Source organism: Tupaia chinensis, unplaced genomic scaffold (genome assembly GCF_000334495.1).
Source record: "Tupaia chinensis unplaced genomic scaffold, TupChi_1.0 Scaffold145093_1, whole genome shotgun sequence".
In the NCBI taxonomy this organism is placed as follows: Eukaryota; Metazoa; Chordata; class Mammalia; order Scandentia; family Tupaiidae; genus Tupaia; species Tupaia belangeri.
The window spans coordinates 569196-584647 of record NW_006204954.1 but is presented as its reverse complement, the minus strand read 5'-3'; the positions used below and the strand labels follow the sequence as shown (position 1 = coordinate 584647).

At 40.8% G+C, this 15452-nt stretch overlaps 1 protein-coding gene across 1 annotated transcript in view; it reads left to right on the top strand.

Moving 5' to 3' along the window:
* Nucleotides 1-15452, top strand: part of IQGAP2 (IQ motif containing GTPase activating protein 2) — a gene marked incomplete at its 3' end in the record, with an annotated part of 303633 nt that overhangs the window by 36177 nt on the left and 252004 nt on the right. Inside the window, 1 exon segment of the mRNA XM_014583916.1 lies at nt 9522-9621. Within this exon segment, the coding sequence (XP_014439402.1) occupies nt 9522-9621 (100 nt within the window).

The window sequence follows — 15452 nt, the reverse complement described above, 5'->3', positions numbered from 1 at the left end:
GGCTTGCTTTCTCACTTTCCCTCCCTCTCTCTCACTCTGTCCCTCTCTGGTCAAATTAAAAATAAATAAATAAATAAAGTTAAATACAATAATTCTTTTTTTTTTAAATAGTAATTATCTATAGAGAATAGGTAGTAGAATCATTTTAGGACTGATTTTTAAATCATTTGGGGCATTTTGTACTGATCTACTTAAGCATAAAAAGTTAATATTCACATAGAGATAAATTTGAATTTCTCTTTAAAAAATAGTAGAAGCTCATAAAGACTAAAATTTTAAAAATTATCTTCTGTTGGAGTTAAAATTTTAAAATTGGCCTAGGAAACTTGACATTCCATTCTTTAATGAGATCTGTGTGGAGTGGGGGGAGTGCGTAGGAATAGGCAATGAGCCAATGGAATTTTCCCTGGGCCTATTTGGTAATAAAAGAGGTGGTTCGGCTCCCAGTATATTTCTTGAAATTATAATTGTCTAAAAATGTTTGCATTGAATTCTGTTCTCAAATTGAGCAAAGTTCTAGATAGACCGTCTTTTCCCATCTCAGTCTGCAGGTTGCTAACCTCTGTACATGGACCTTAATATTGCCACAGTCTGCTTCTCATGTACAGATCATGAAAAGGAAATTCGACCTTCTTTAAATTTGCACCATTGACTAAAGTAAATGTTCTCCTGTTGTGGCACTTAGAAATGATGTCCTGTTCTGAAAATGTGTTCTGTGTTTAGAGATCTGGGTGTGGTAGAAAAAGCTAGCACCCATGTAGGTGTTCAAGTATGAAGTTCACATTCTTGAGAAAGAGTTTGGAGCCTTTCATATGAAAGTGGGATCCAAGAACACTTTTTCACATACAGATTTTTTAAAAAGAATTATTCCATCTAACTTTATTTATACATACATACATACATACATACCAGAGAGGGATGGGGGTGGGGGAGAATGAGAAAGCAAGCAAGCAAGCCCCCAGGTCCAGGACATGAACCAATGTCGGCCATGTGGGTGTCTAGCACCCTTAACCGCCACGCCACCTGCTGGCCCCTCACATGTAGATCTTAATACTGCATACATTTAAAGTATATTTTCAAAAAAGGATCAATTATTTTAATAAATTCAGAACTATTTCCCCATTTTCTTGAAAAATTATGACAAGCCTCCTAACTATTCCTGTCCCTAGTCACCTCACTGAAACAGTAGCCAATCAGGGACTTTAACTCTTATTGGTAAACTTATAGTTTAAGTGTTGGTTACCCTTATTTCCCCACCTGGGAAGTTCTCCTCCTAATGCTAACCTTGAAGATTTAGGGCTTGGCTTTATTAAAGTAGGTGGCTACAGTCCCTTAAGAGTTTTGTCTAGCCTGAATATCCTCTGAAGTTATATGTGGATATGACTTCAGGAAGTTCTTGGATGTGTGTGATGGGGTAGAAGTTTTGGGAACAGTGCAGAAGGCAGGCTTTGTACAAAGTTCACCTTTTGTTAGTACCTGGAGAATATGGCATGTTATTATCAGGGCGGTGGACTTGATTGTTAGGACAAAACTTGGAAGGACACAGTATCTCTTCCTTTAAGCACAAAATTGAGCTCACCATTTAGCAGCCTGTCCTGAGAACCTATTTCCTCTGTCCTTGGGAGAGAGAGAGAGAAGTGGAGCAGACACCAGCCCCTGCACTCAGTGTCTTACCATTTGAGTGGGTGTTGAAGCTCCCCATGTTTGTACTACATGGAGTGGCAATGGCTATTTTTATTTCAGATTCTTGGCTTTTTTTTTTTTAATGTATAATTTGCATTTTATTTTTTCCCAGATGATAGTTCTTCAGTCCTTAAAGACTCAGCTCCTTACATGGACTTTGGTGGAGGGTGAGAGGCAGCACCTGCAGGTCTACATTGGGGTGGAGGTGTTCAGTCCTTTGGAGCTTTGGGAAATCGGTTCCTGACTCCCTTGCTATGAATGGCACAACTCACACAGTGATGTAGCTTCATGCACAGCTTGGGGACCACATAGGCAGCAAAGACACTTGCTTCCGAGAGGCCCCTGATGGCTGCGGCCTCTACTATGTTTCAGGTGATGAAATTTTTTAAAAAATTATTTATTTTATTTCATTTATTCATTCTTTTTATTTTAATTTGACCAATGAGAGCCAGAGAGAGAGGGAGGGAGAGGTGGGGGGGAAAGTGAGAAAGCAAGTCATTAGGTCCAGAGCTCGAACCGTGGTCAGCCATGTGGAAGTGACCAGCACTTCAACCACCACACCACCTGCTGGCTCCAGATGACGAACTTCTTAATAGTGTTTGTCCTCGGGCACATATTAGACACATATTCATGCAGCAAATAGGCTGTGCGTGGCCGCAGCCCTTTTTTGGCACCGTGGTTGTTCCTTCTTTTCTTTGTCATTTTGGAAGCAAGGCTGAGAGAGAGAGAGAGGTTTCAGATTCTTTAGCATGCCGGTGAATATGTATCATGTTGCTAACTACTTCAGCCTTGGGTTTGCCTGTTTTTCAAAAGAAAATTCAGTTTAGGGAAGTTTGACCATGTGATTCTTTATAGTTTAAGATTAAGTAGTTGTGAAATACTTCAGGAAGCTGGTGTGAAGCCAGAATATGCCACGGGTCAAATTTACTGAGTGTATCAGCTTACTTGGAATCTTGACCTTGAGATTTCTCTCATCTTATATCCCATTGCCATACCTCTGCCCTGATTTTAGTGTCTTGGAATCAGTTCTCTTTCTTCTAGTATAAATGCCTTTTCCAGTAGCTGTTCTTTATGCTGTGAGAGTGGGATGCTAGCCATACAGATATTCTCTTCCAGGCCAAGTAGTTCCCAACTCTTAGAGGATAATTCAGTATGCAATTGAGATGAATAACATACCTGGGCTGATAGGATTCCTTAGAGAAACTATGAGTCACACCGAATAGTAATGTGTTCATAAAATGCTGGGTTGTGAGGATATTTCTATAAACTGATGATTCCTGTCTTATTCCCACTCATCTGCTTTTCTTTTAAAGGACACACCCCAAATAATACCATTTATAAAGCAGATTCCTAGACCTTCTTTTGGTAACTTTTGCCAAGCCTCCTTCTACCGTACTCCAAATACCTAAGCATCCTGTAATATGCCAAATGGCCAACTGTTTAACTATAATAAAAATGTCGTGAGAAACCTGTGAGTCATACTTGTCATTTTGTGTGTCCAGTTTCTAGAACAGACTGGCACCATCAGCCTCTCAAATATTTGTTGAACGAATGATGAATATAGTGAAAAAAAATATGGTGATGTCAGTGTGTGTGTGTGTGTGTGTGTGTGTGTGTGTGTGTGTGTGAAGGAAGCAGGTAGAATATGAGAAGTTAAACTGTGACTATACCTACTTATTATCACGTGAAGGTAGGTCTTGGGCTATTTTTATATTTTATTTTATGGGTGTTCTTTGGAAAATGGACTTTTAAAGTTTTTTTCCACCTCTAACTAATAGGAAAAAGTTGATAGAAAAATAGAATTAAAGTACGAATTTATTCTGGGGTCAAAAAATCCATGCATATTGTTTTTTTATAATATACATTTTATATAAACTTTTTGAAGACACCCTACCCCATACTTCTATTTCCAAACCTCTACCAATTCACTCTCATTCTCCTTACACTCTGAATAATCCCTGTGGTGTGATTTCCATAGACTATAAATGCTTTAAAATATCTTGGCCCCATGTCAGCTGATGTTACGGTGTTTTGTGAATTGCATATACTTCAGAAAACTGTGTTCTTCACAATGTTCTTATGTCTTTTAGGGTTCAAGGCCACAAATAAAAATTAACTTTAGAGGGAATCACAAGTTACTTTTTTTTTGTCTCTCAATATTTTAATGTTCACCTCTTTGAACGCAACATGGTTTTTGGTAAAGATAAATTCATTTAAATCTAACATGCTGTTTCAAACAAAATTTGGCTGAGCACATCGATCCCCACATATTGACTGTGACTGTAAAGCGACAGAATATCAGATCAGTAAATCTATGGCACTTGGTGAAGAAAGTAAATCCCTCCTTTATCTCCCAGCTCCAGAAGGCAATGTGTCTCGTTGGCTGTGCAAGCTCTTCTCAGGCCCAAGTCTCTATGCTCAGACATAGTACACCCATCACTGCGTCCTTCCAGCTCTCGGAAGTCTCACAAAACACCATTCCAGTAGCTGCTGCTTCCCCCAGTTTCTAGTCTAGAAATGAATTTAAGATGTGATCTAATCACAGTCAACAACTTGATCGTACTAACTTCCACTTTTCATGAATATGTTCCTCACAAAAGAGCAGGATGAGGTCTCTCTGACCAGCACTGACACTGTGATCAATCGGCTACGACGGGGATGCACGTTCCAAGTTCCTTTCACATAAAAGGAGTTCTGAAACCACTTAAGTGACCGGTGCAGGTTGGCAGTGACAGCACCTCCCTGCACCCACATAGAATGAGCATGGCACCGGGCAAAGAACAAGGGCTGTGGTGCTCAAAGCCCTCTGGAGAGCCCTGGCGCTGCCATTGGCCCTGTGAATGACCACGTGCAGTCCATTCCCTTGCTTGACCTCAGTTCCTCATTTGTAGGAAAGATTATGCCTATCTCTCAGGGTGATTCTGAGAACTGCACAATAACATATGGGAAAGTGCTTTATAGGCAGTAAAGTCTTGCCTTAAATGAATTATGAGTTTCACGATGGATCTTTAAGTGGCAGGGTTATTATCCATGCCAGTAGCTCTTATCAGAAGTTGCTGCTTAATAAATGTTGAGCAATGCAGAAATGCTTGCAGGCCACCTCTGTGGCTTAGGAGAATCTGCTTTTGCTATGAAGACTTTTCCAAACTCCTAACCTTGGCTTATGCTTTGACGATAGGCCTTGAAAAGTATCCCCTACCACTGAATGAAGGGAGATGGGACTAAAGTGTGTGTGGTTGGAAAGGCAGTCGACCAGATGTTTGGAGGTCAGAGGGGAAGGAGGGGATGTGTACAAGGAAGTCCTGTAAGGGGGAACATTTTTGTTTGTTTTGTTCACCGCCCTTATCCCCTACCACTGAATGAAGGGAGATGGGACTAAAGTGTGTGTGGTTGGAAAGGCAGTCGACCAGATGTTTGGAGGTCAGAGGGGAGGGGATGTGTACAAGGAAGTCTTGTAAGGGGGAACATTTTTGTTTGTTTTGTTCACCGCCCTCTCCCTGGTGCTTTGCCTCATGCCTGGTACCCAGAATGTATGAACAGAACAGTACTTGAGTGAAGTCTGTGGAACAGTTCTGTATTTGCTCCATTAAGGACCACACCCTTATTCCATTCAGTGTAAATAGCAAATAAAATTGCCCATATAGACATTTTGGAACCTTTTATTAGCCTTTCCTGATACGAGATCATTTATCAGGTCTTTTTTTTTTTTTTTTTTTTTTTTCTTGAGCATGCAGCCTATGTCGCCAGGAAGTATGCTGGATCCCCAAAGACCCAACTATGCTAGGAGTTTATAGTAGAACACTATAGAAGGTACCTTTGGGATGGGATTGGCCCTTGGGTTGAACCTTGACGATAGGTAGACTTCTATCAGCTATGGCCAATATGTTGCAGTTGCAATTTAAAACCTTGCAAGGGGTATGCATCAGCGCAGACATTAAGTCTTCCAACAGGCTGGTACTAGAATTTAGCCCCTCAGTAGCTCTCCTGGGCTGGTGGGATCTTGTGTAGCTGTGGGGCCTTGCATAGAGGCAGAGATTGAGGGACTAAGAACTACTGAGGATTCTGCTTCCTTCCTGGTGGGTAAGTTGAGGCAGGAAGGTGGTGACAAGATGCCACCTTTTGAGTATGACTCTAGGATCACACTCTTTTTCTTTTTTAACTTTTTAAAAAAGTAATTACTTAATTCTATCCATTTATTTATTTAATTTGACTAGAGGGGAAGGGGGAGAGAGAGGGAGAGAGAGAGAGAGAAAGCTGACAGGTCTGGGACTCGAACCATGGTCAACCATGTGGGAGTCCAGTGCTCTTAACTACCATGCCACCTGCTGGGCCCTAGGATTATACTCTTAAAGTTTGTAGTAGTAGAATGAGCACACAGGCTCCTGCTACAAGTCTTATTTAGTGTGTCTGGCAGTACTCTATAATGAAAATAGCCTGCCAGAAATGGGAAACACACCTTAAGCTAAAATTTAAATGAGACATTGGAAATCATGGGGTGTCCTGGGGATTAACTGTTAGGAACAGTGTAGATAGATGGAGTATTAGGTGTGGGTACATGAGTAAGTGGGTGTGCCGGGTATATTTTAGGAAAACGCAGGATAAGAAAATGATAATTTTCAAGGTAACTTCATTATGATGTAATAGTTAGCTCCCTTGTGAGGATTCTCTTAAAGGTAATTTTTCAGCAAATACTGAGTGCTACCTATGTGCAAGGATCCATGGTAAACGTGGGGGGACATGGAGCTGCATCAGCAGAGTCTTTTTCTCTGAGCACTCCCAGCTTGGAGAGGGAGAAGTGTCTGGTGTGCAGTGAGGGCTTTTTCGATGAGTGATGTAATAAAAATGTGAACCAAAGTGCCGAGGAGAGTGGATGGATTCAGACTTGGGGGTCCACAAATTTTGCTTGAGAAAATGTCAAAGATGTCACACACAAAAGGTGGGAGAATGGTCTCTAGGCAGAGACAAAGCCGAAAGCAGAGCATTCAATGTATGGTCCTACCATATGGCACTACCTGGAAGGGTGGCTGTAGGGGAAGAGAGGCAGAGTGTTCTAGAACTTGGTTCTGTAGGACACAGCCACCATGGATGGTTTTGAGAGGGAAAATAACATCGGTAGGACTTCGTGTTAGAAGCTTCTGGTGATGGTGAAGAGAAGGTGTGGAGGAGAGGTCATGTCTGAGAGACCTGTCACAAGAGTCTGGGGAAGAGCTGTTGAAGGCCTCTCAACATTTAGGTCAAATTGAGTTATTAAAGAAGATAGATGTTGGGGCAGCTTGGTGGCAGGTGGTTCAGGAGGCTGAATCCCACATGGCTGACTGAGTCCTGGGCTCTGATGCTTGAAAAACATTGAGTACATGTTTGTGTATACACAAATCCTAAGAGGAGAAAGGAAGAGAAGGGATTGTGACATGGTCATTCCTCCATGGGGGGAGGGGTACTTTCTCACTTTCTCTGTCTCTCTCTCCAGCAAGCATGTGTGCCTTATGGCAAAAAAAAAAGGGGGGGGGCACAGGGATAAATCTTTGTTGACCCCTGTCTGTTGGTATCATTGGTCTGGGTTGAGGTCTCTCTGTTTAAAGAATAGAAACACAAAGAAAAATTGGGAGTGATGGGAAGGGAAGGGAAAAGAGCAGTGGGGTGAGAAGGAAGACCTGCTCTTTCGGGTATTGTTTTCATTATAAACCAGCCAGCCCTGGAAGTCTTCCCTGTCTTCCCATCTCTTTCTCCTCCTCTGTTGGTTCCATTTCTTCCATAGGTACTTGGTATGATTTTCAAGCCACTGGGTCCAGGACTGGAATCAAGGTCAGCCATGTGAGAATCCAATGCATTGATCATAGACAGACACTTCCTGAAGGTTTTGCACTCTTTTTTGTTTTCTTCATTCTATCAAAACCGTTCTGGCCTTAGCGATTTCTGCTCTTTACTTGGGAAATAATCTCTTGGCCTGTTTGTTCCCATCGAGGGGGTTCAGTTTCAGTAACCTGTATCCTCAGAATTTAGGGCTCAGAAATTAGTGAGAGAAAAATTTTGGAGACAGTATAGAAAATGTTTTGCCTGAGACCAGCAGGTGGTTAAGGTGCTTGATTCTCACATGGCCAACCATGGTTCAAATTCTGCACCTGGAGGCTTGCTTTCTCACTTTCCTTCTCTTTCTGCCTCTCTCTGGTGAGCACACATGCTCTATACCAAATTTAAAAATAATAATAACAGTAAATAAAATTAAATTAAATTTAAAAAATGCTTTGACTCAGCCCTGAAATGAAGAAAGTGCTCAGTGAATAAGATGGTAGTCCACATTTCTTTGCTTGTGGTTGTCTACTTTACTTTATATTGATGGACGTTTAATCTCCCTCTTTTGACTTACTTGAGGGTTTAATATTATGTTAGATCTTAAGTGTTCAGCGTTGTACTTCTTCCAGTAAGAGTTCAAAATGTGGCCTTACTTCCTTTTGTCTGCCAAAGTGATGTGGTGACCTCCTCACCAATAGAGCATGGGATTGGCACGGCTTTCCTAGGAATGAATGGGTAACCTTCCCATCCCTCTCTTCTGTTTGTGACAAGAGGTCCCATTTATGAAAATGGCTGACCAGAGCTGACTAGTTGAAAACAAAACAAATTCCTGCCCTGCGTAACCACACACATACATTCTCTTCATTAGATGTGCGATCTAATAAACCAAAAACCAAATTAGTTTTATGGCTGTCTAAAGTTCTGGAGTGAAGAGAGAAAGGGAGACCTTTTTTTTTTATGAGAAAGGAAGGTGGTCATTATAAATAGACAGCGAAGAGTTAGTTGATATGACGGTTGCAGCGGCTGGCTGGATGCTGCGGAGGTTGTGGGTGGAGGAAGTACAGTCAGGAAATGAAGTGGTGCTCTCTACAGAAACCAAGGCTGGCGTGTCGAAGTTTGTAAACTAGCCCTTGTATTGGGATACACAGCATGGACTTGCAAGTCCTACTTGCTTGCTGTTTCTGTTGCCTTTTTCTTGGATACCCATTGACCAGAAATGTTAGCCTTGTAAAGACCAAGAAATTAGTGAGAGAAAAATTTTAGCAGTTTTTGGCTTCCCTGAAGTAGGATTGATCGATCTTTTGGGTTGGATGAGAGGCCTTCATTCTGTGACGGAATGGGAAAAGACAGGTGCTTGTAGATTCCTTGTTCAGTCCTAGAATTTCCGGGACGCTGCAGTGGGGAAGGAAGGATTGCTGCCAAGCTTAGTCACTGGGCCAGTTTTACAATCGTGTTGTGCTAGCAGACCTTGCTCTAGTAGACTTGAGTCTGTCCAGTCCTATGGTGACATGTTCATGAAATCTGATTGCAGTTCTCTTTTTTTTTTTGGAGAGGTTTTTTTTTTGCCATAGGGTGCGTGTGCTCGCCAGAAGGAGAGACACAGAAAGTAAGAAATCACCCCCATTGGGAATGACCACGCCACAATCCCTTCTCCTCCATTCACCTGTTGGGATCTTGGACTCGCACGCACATGCGCCCAGCGTGAGTTTAAGCCACCAGGTCTGGGACTCAAACCGCGGTCGACTACATGGCAGTTCAGCAACATAGCCATTATGCTAACTGTTAGTCCTTGATTGCAGTTCTCTTATTATTTAGCATTTTCAACCTATAGTTCAATATTGCTTTTTTTTGGGGGGGGGTTAGAAATAATATAATATTGCAAAATCAAAAGGCAAATATCTTTCTGTGCTGGGTAGTTCAGCACCCATCTTTAAATGTTCAATATTGACCTGCATGAGTTTTTTGAGTTTTTCCTAGTTGATTGTCTCACGTGTTTATTTGATAAAGATTCTCCTTGTAAGTAATGTGTGGCTTTTCTCTGTTTCTAGCTATTGTCGACGATGAAAGGCTCTCTGCAGAGGAGATGGATGAGAGGAGGAGGCAGAACATTGCTTATGAGTATTTGTGCCATCTAGAGGAAGCCAAAAGGTAAGAGCCAGGCTTGGGCCATTTGTGCACATTCTCCTGGAGATGAGCTATGGGGTGAGGGCGTGAGATCTGATGAACAGAATGCGCCTAGAATGGGCCAGCGGTTCTAAAGAGTTATCAGACTGTGGATGGCCAGGGAGAGACTCTTGCCTGCAGTCAGTGATTTAGATTTAGCCAGACACGCCGTGCCAGCAGAGCAGTTCCTAGGAGTGACCCCTCCACGTTCTGCTCCCATCCTTATCATAGCTGGGTACATACCGTTCCGCTCTCATCCATGAACATACTACTATGTTCTTTTTTTTTTTTTTTAAAGAGATTTTTATTATAGGGCACGTGTACTTGTCAGAGAGAGAGAAAAAAGTGAGAAATCACCCCCAGGGCAATGGCCACACCTCAATCCCTTCTCCATTTTCCTTTCAGCATTTTGGATATGCTCGCACACACACCTGGTGTAAGTTTTCAGCTTCCAGGTCTGGGACTTGAACCAAGGTTTGCCACATGGATGTCCAGCACCTTAACCACTATGCCACCTACTGGCCCATACTACTATACTCTTAATAACTCGTTTGTAGTCTAGTTGCTAGCAGGCTGTTGGGAGAAGAACCTGTGTTTTATAAATGTACTGGCAGAATTGAGAAGTTGCTGATGAGCAGAATGCACCTAAAATGGGCCAGTGGTTCTAGAGAGTTTAACATGTAGTGAACTGCCAAAGCCAAGATCAAAGCACTTGGGAGGCCACTGTTCCTTGCCCTTCCCTAGAGCCTCCCAGGAAATCACTAGGCAAACTGCGGATTATTTCAAATTCCTCTTCTCATTGGCTCGGATGTGGTGGAGCAGCAATGACTTAATTCAACTTCCTTTTCACACAAAGCTACCTCAGATCTTCTACTCTCCTACCCCAGTGATGATAAATGCCCCGTAGTTCAACAGTACATCAAACTGTAGTCCATCGGTCGCTAACCTGGGTAGGTTTATGACAGCAATCTCCTTTTTAAACCATGGGTGTGTGACCACTTCGGATATGCTGTCTCTAAAATTGTATTGGTTCTTTTAGGCATTTTAGATTAAGTAAATGTTGGATTTTCCGAGATGAAAGTGAAGATAAAGAGTCCCAAGTGCAAATACTTTCTTTATGAGTAGAATCAAGAGAACTTTGTCCCTGGAGAGGTAGCTGCTACAATGTCCATATCCATGAGTTGGAGTTTGGTTTAATATTTTGTGCCATGTTAGGGCAATAGTATTGTTCCATGGATACTTGCTATGTTATAGCCCGCTGATCTACATAGCAAATTAGCAGTTAGTTAAATGGGCGTTGATTTCAAGGATCTTGGATTACTGATAAATAGCTTTCCATAGTGGCAGAATGATGAGATGTTCGATCAGTATTTTGTAGAACACTCAGTGACACATGCCCTAAGTAGGCATCAAAACTGCTCAAAGGGGAGTGTCTTGGGGTTGTTCAGTATTTTAACAGTGCCATGTAACTTTCTTTAAGATCTGAAGACCAAGTTTTTTGTTTTTTGGTTTTTTTTGGGGGGGGGAGAGGTTTTTGCTATAGAGCACATGTGCTCGCCAGACAGACAGAGAAAGACATAGAGACAGAAAGAGAGAAATCACCCCCTAGGGGGGATGGCCACGCCGCAATCCCTTCTCCTCCATTCTCCTCTCGGGATCTTGGGCACACACGCTCACGCGCCCGGCGTGAGTTTTAAGCCACCGGGTCCGGGACGCGAACCGTGGTCGACTACGTGGGAGTCCAGCGACATAGCCATTACGCTAACTGCTGGTTCCCCTGAAGACCAAGTTTTAAAGGTAGTTTAACATGTCTGTGAACTTATCATTTAGGTTATAGGATACTAAAGACTCAAAATTTAAGATTATGAAAAACATGCTTTTAATCAAGTTGTTGTTAAAATGTTTAGATCTGGAGAGTGATTTAGAGATATCTAAAAGAAATGTGCGTTCCATGCGAACGTTTAAGGGGAGTTAGTGGAAACTTCTTTTCTCACTGACACGCACTGTGCAGTCTAAGTTTTTGCCTCCTGTGTTTTGTATGTGGGAAGGGTTGTCATATATAGGAAGAAGTTGTGTGTCTGAGAGTTGGTCAGCCTGTTCAGCTCTGCCGTGCTTGAGCTTTGTGACCATGGGCAAGTGACCTGTGGGCAAGTTCGGTGTTGTCTTTTCTGTTAATGGGGTAATGAAAATGGTACCACCACCTGCCTACTTCACGTTGGTTTATTTTTTCTAAAGAGCAAATAAAGAAGGGGAAACTGTAGTGCCAGTAAGGTGTATGGTGATAACACATGCAGAGTTTTCTCTGTAGTGTCCCAAAGCGGTAAAAACGTAGCTTGAATAATTGTTCTCTTCTCCAGTACTTTTGAATTCTGTACTTGAATTTTGTGTAGGACATCCCCCTAATGACTACCTCAGCTTCTTTGAATAAATTCCATTAGAAATAGCTTCAGTGAAAAAATAGATTATATTGGGACCAGCAGATAGTGTAATGGTTATATCGATGGATTCCCATGTAGTCCACTGTGGTTTGAGTCCCAGACCCGGTGGCTTAAAACTCATGCTAGGTTCCTGTGTGTGTGTGTGCCCAAGATCCTGAGAGGAGAATGGGAGAGAAGGGATTGTGGCTTGGCCATCCCTCCTGGGGAGTGATTTCTTGCTTTCTGAATCTGTCTCTCCAGCGAGTGCATGTGCCATATAGCAAAAATCTCTCTCTCAAAAAAAAACAAAAAAACAAAAAAACAAAAAAAACACAAAAAACAAAAAAGAGAACACAAACCTCCCCCCAAAAAAAACCAGACTATAAAAATATAGGATTTTTTCAAAGATAGCTTTTTATAAATTTACATTATAAGAGGATATTAGAAGTAATACATATTTATGAATCTTTGAAGGATTTATGGTTTGTGATTATGGAAGATGTGAAAATTACGTGACTACTAGTAGATAGATAGGTGCACTATGATTTAAGAAAGCCTGATGGACAGACTCTCATGGCCCTCAGATTATTACTTTGATTATTTCAAAGGGTTTATGGCATGATCCCCCTCTTTTATTTTTTCTACCTAATTTGCTAGAAGGCATGTGTGCCCTTTCTTTCTGGAAGTGAGATTGGAAGATATCTTGTTTGTATATTCTGTAATTCAGGATTTTTATAAACTCAGGATTGTAATATTCTAGTGTATCTTAATTTTGCCTTTATAAATTTCAGGATTCTCTGTTACTCTAAGGCCATTTAAAAGTTCCTTTATTTAAAGAGGACATCATCTTATCAATATTACAGAAATGAAAAAGATTATTAGGGAATAGTATAAACTCTTATATGCCACCAAATTAGATAACCTCAATGAAGTGGGAAGATTCCTAGAGAGATACAAACTACTAAAACAGACTCAAGAAGAGAGAAAAAAAATATGAATAGATACATGACAAGCGAATAGATTGAGATAGTAATCAATAAACTTCTTACAAGCCCAAATGGCTTCACAGTAGAATCTACCAAATGTTTAGGAATAGTTTCATTAGAGCATTAATACCAATCCTTCACAAATTCAAAAAATAGGAGAGAGTATGTTCGAGTATGTTCTGTTGAGGCCGATATTACCCTAATATCAAGACTAGTCAAAGATAAAACTGAAGACCAATATCTATTTTGAATACAAATACAAAAATCAACAAAATACTAGCAAATTGAATCCATTATTATATAAAAAGGATTGTATATTACTAAATGGGATTCATTCCAGGAATGCAAACTTATCTTAAAACCCCCAAATCAATAAGTATAATCTTAAAACCCCCAAATCAATCAGTATAATGAAACAGTGCTAGAACTAAGAATGAATGGAACCAGCAGAGGGCGCAATGGCTGAATTACTGGCCTCCCATGTAGTTGACCACTGTTAGAGTCCCAGACGCGGTGGCTTAAATTCACATCAGGTGCATGTGCGTGCGTGCCCAGGATCCCCAGAGGAGAGTGGAGGAGAAGGGATTGTGGCGTGGCCATTCCCCCTGGGGGGTGATTTCTCACTTTCTTTCTCTCTGTCTCTTTCTGGCCAGCGCATGCGCCCTATAGCATCATTATTTCCGTAAATGTATGGGGAGCATTTGATAAAAATCCAACCCCTTTTCTAAATATATGAGTAAAAGCATTCAACAAAGTAGCAATAGAAAAAAAATGTCAACTTGATAAAGGGCATCTATGAAAAACCCTCAACTAACATTATATAATATTTAATGGTGAAAGACTGAACTCTTTGAGACCAGGAATAAGATTAAGATCTTTTCTAATCACTTCTATTCAACATTGTACCGGAGATTCTAGCCAGGGCAATTAGGCAAGAAAAAGAAATAAAACACATCCAGATTAGGAAGGAAAAATGAAACAATTTCTAAGTGACATCAACTGGTCTACAGAAAATCCACAGGAATCTACTAAAAAAAATTAAAACTATTAATGAATTCATCATTTGTTGTAAGATACCACAGGAATGTGTAAAGTAGTGTTTCTATACTTTAGCAATGAGCAATCTGAAAATTAAATTCAGAAAACAATTCTATTTACATCACAACATCATAAAGAATAAAACGTTAGGAGTAAATTTAACAAGTGCAAGACTTGAACACTGAAAGCTATAAAACTGAAAATTTTAAAACATCTAAGAAAATGGAAAGACATCCTCTGTTCATGGGTTGGAAGATGATACTAACAAAACAGTGTTCTTCAGATTGATTTACAGATTAAATGGACTCCTTGGCAAAATCTCAGCTGCCTTTTTTTAAAAATGCAGAAATTGACAAACAGATTCTAAAACTTAAATGGAAAAATGCAAGGCGTTCAAAATGGACAGCTTTGAAAAAGAACAAAGCGGAGGAACTCATTTTCCAATTTCAAAACTTACTTACAAAGCTGCAGTAATCAACACAGTGTGACACTCGCACCAAGGATGCACATGTAAGAAAGGTCTTCAAAAAGGTCATGGAAAATGGAACTAAAATATGAGTTTGATTAGTGCAAAAAAATTTAGAAATCTAGGGGCTAGCAAGTGGCATGGTGGTTAAGGTGCTGGACTCCCACATGGCCTAGGACAGTTCAAGTCGGCCCGTTTTCTCCCTTTCCCTTTCTTTCTCTCTGGTCAAATTAAAAATAATAACAATAATAGTAATAATAACTCTTTAAAAAACCTTTGAAATCTATGCACAATCTTTTCAAATAGGCATTTTCCATGACCTTTTTGAAGACCTCTTATGTAGCTCAGGGGAATAGATGTGAGTGTCTGAAATAACCTTATCTGTTATGGTCAACTGATATTTTTTACCAGGGGAATCAAGGCAATTGATGATTGCACAACTCTGTGAGTATACTAAAAACTATTCAGTTGTATACTTTAAAAGGATAAGTTATATGGCATATAAGTTACAATGTAGCTATTAGTTCCTTTACTCAGACTGACTCAGAGAAGTCCTTATTGAAGCTGTTAAATAAGATTAATTGGGGGGGCCAACAGTTAATGTAATGGCTATGTTGCTGGACTCCCATGTAGTCGACCACGGTTCGAGTCCCAGACCCGGCAGCTTAAACTCACGCCAGGCGCATGTGCGTGCATGCCCAAGATCCCAAGAGGAGAATGGAGGAGAAGGGTTTGCGGCATGGCCATCCCTCCTGGGGTGGGTATTTCTGTCTCTCTGTCTCTCTCTGTCTTTTTGGCGAGCACATGTGCCCTATAGCAAAAACCTCTCCAAAAAGAAAAAAAAAAAAGATTAATTGGTATTTACCAGATACATTGAACATGCAAGATACACTTTTTAAAAATATGTTA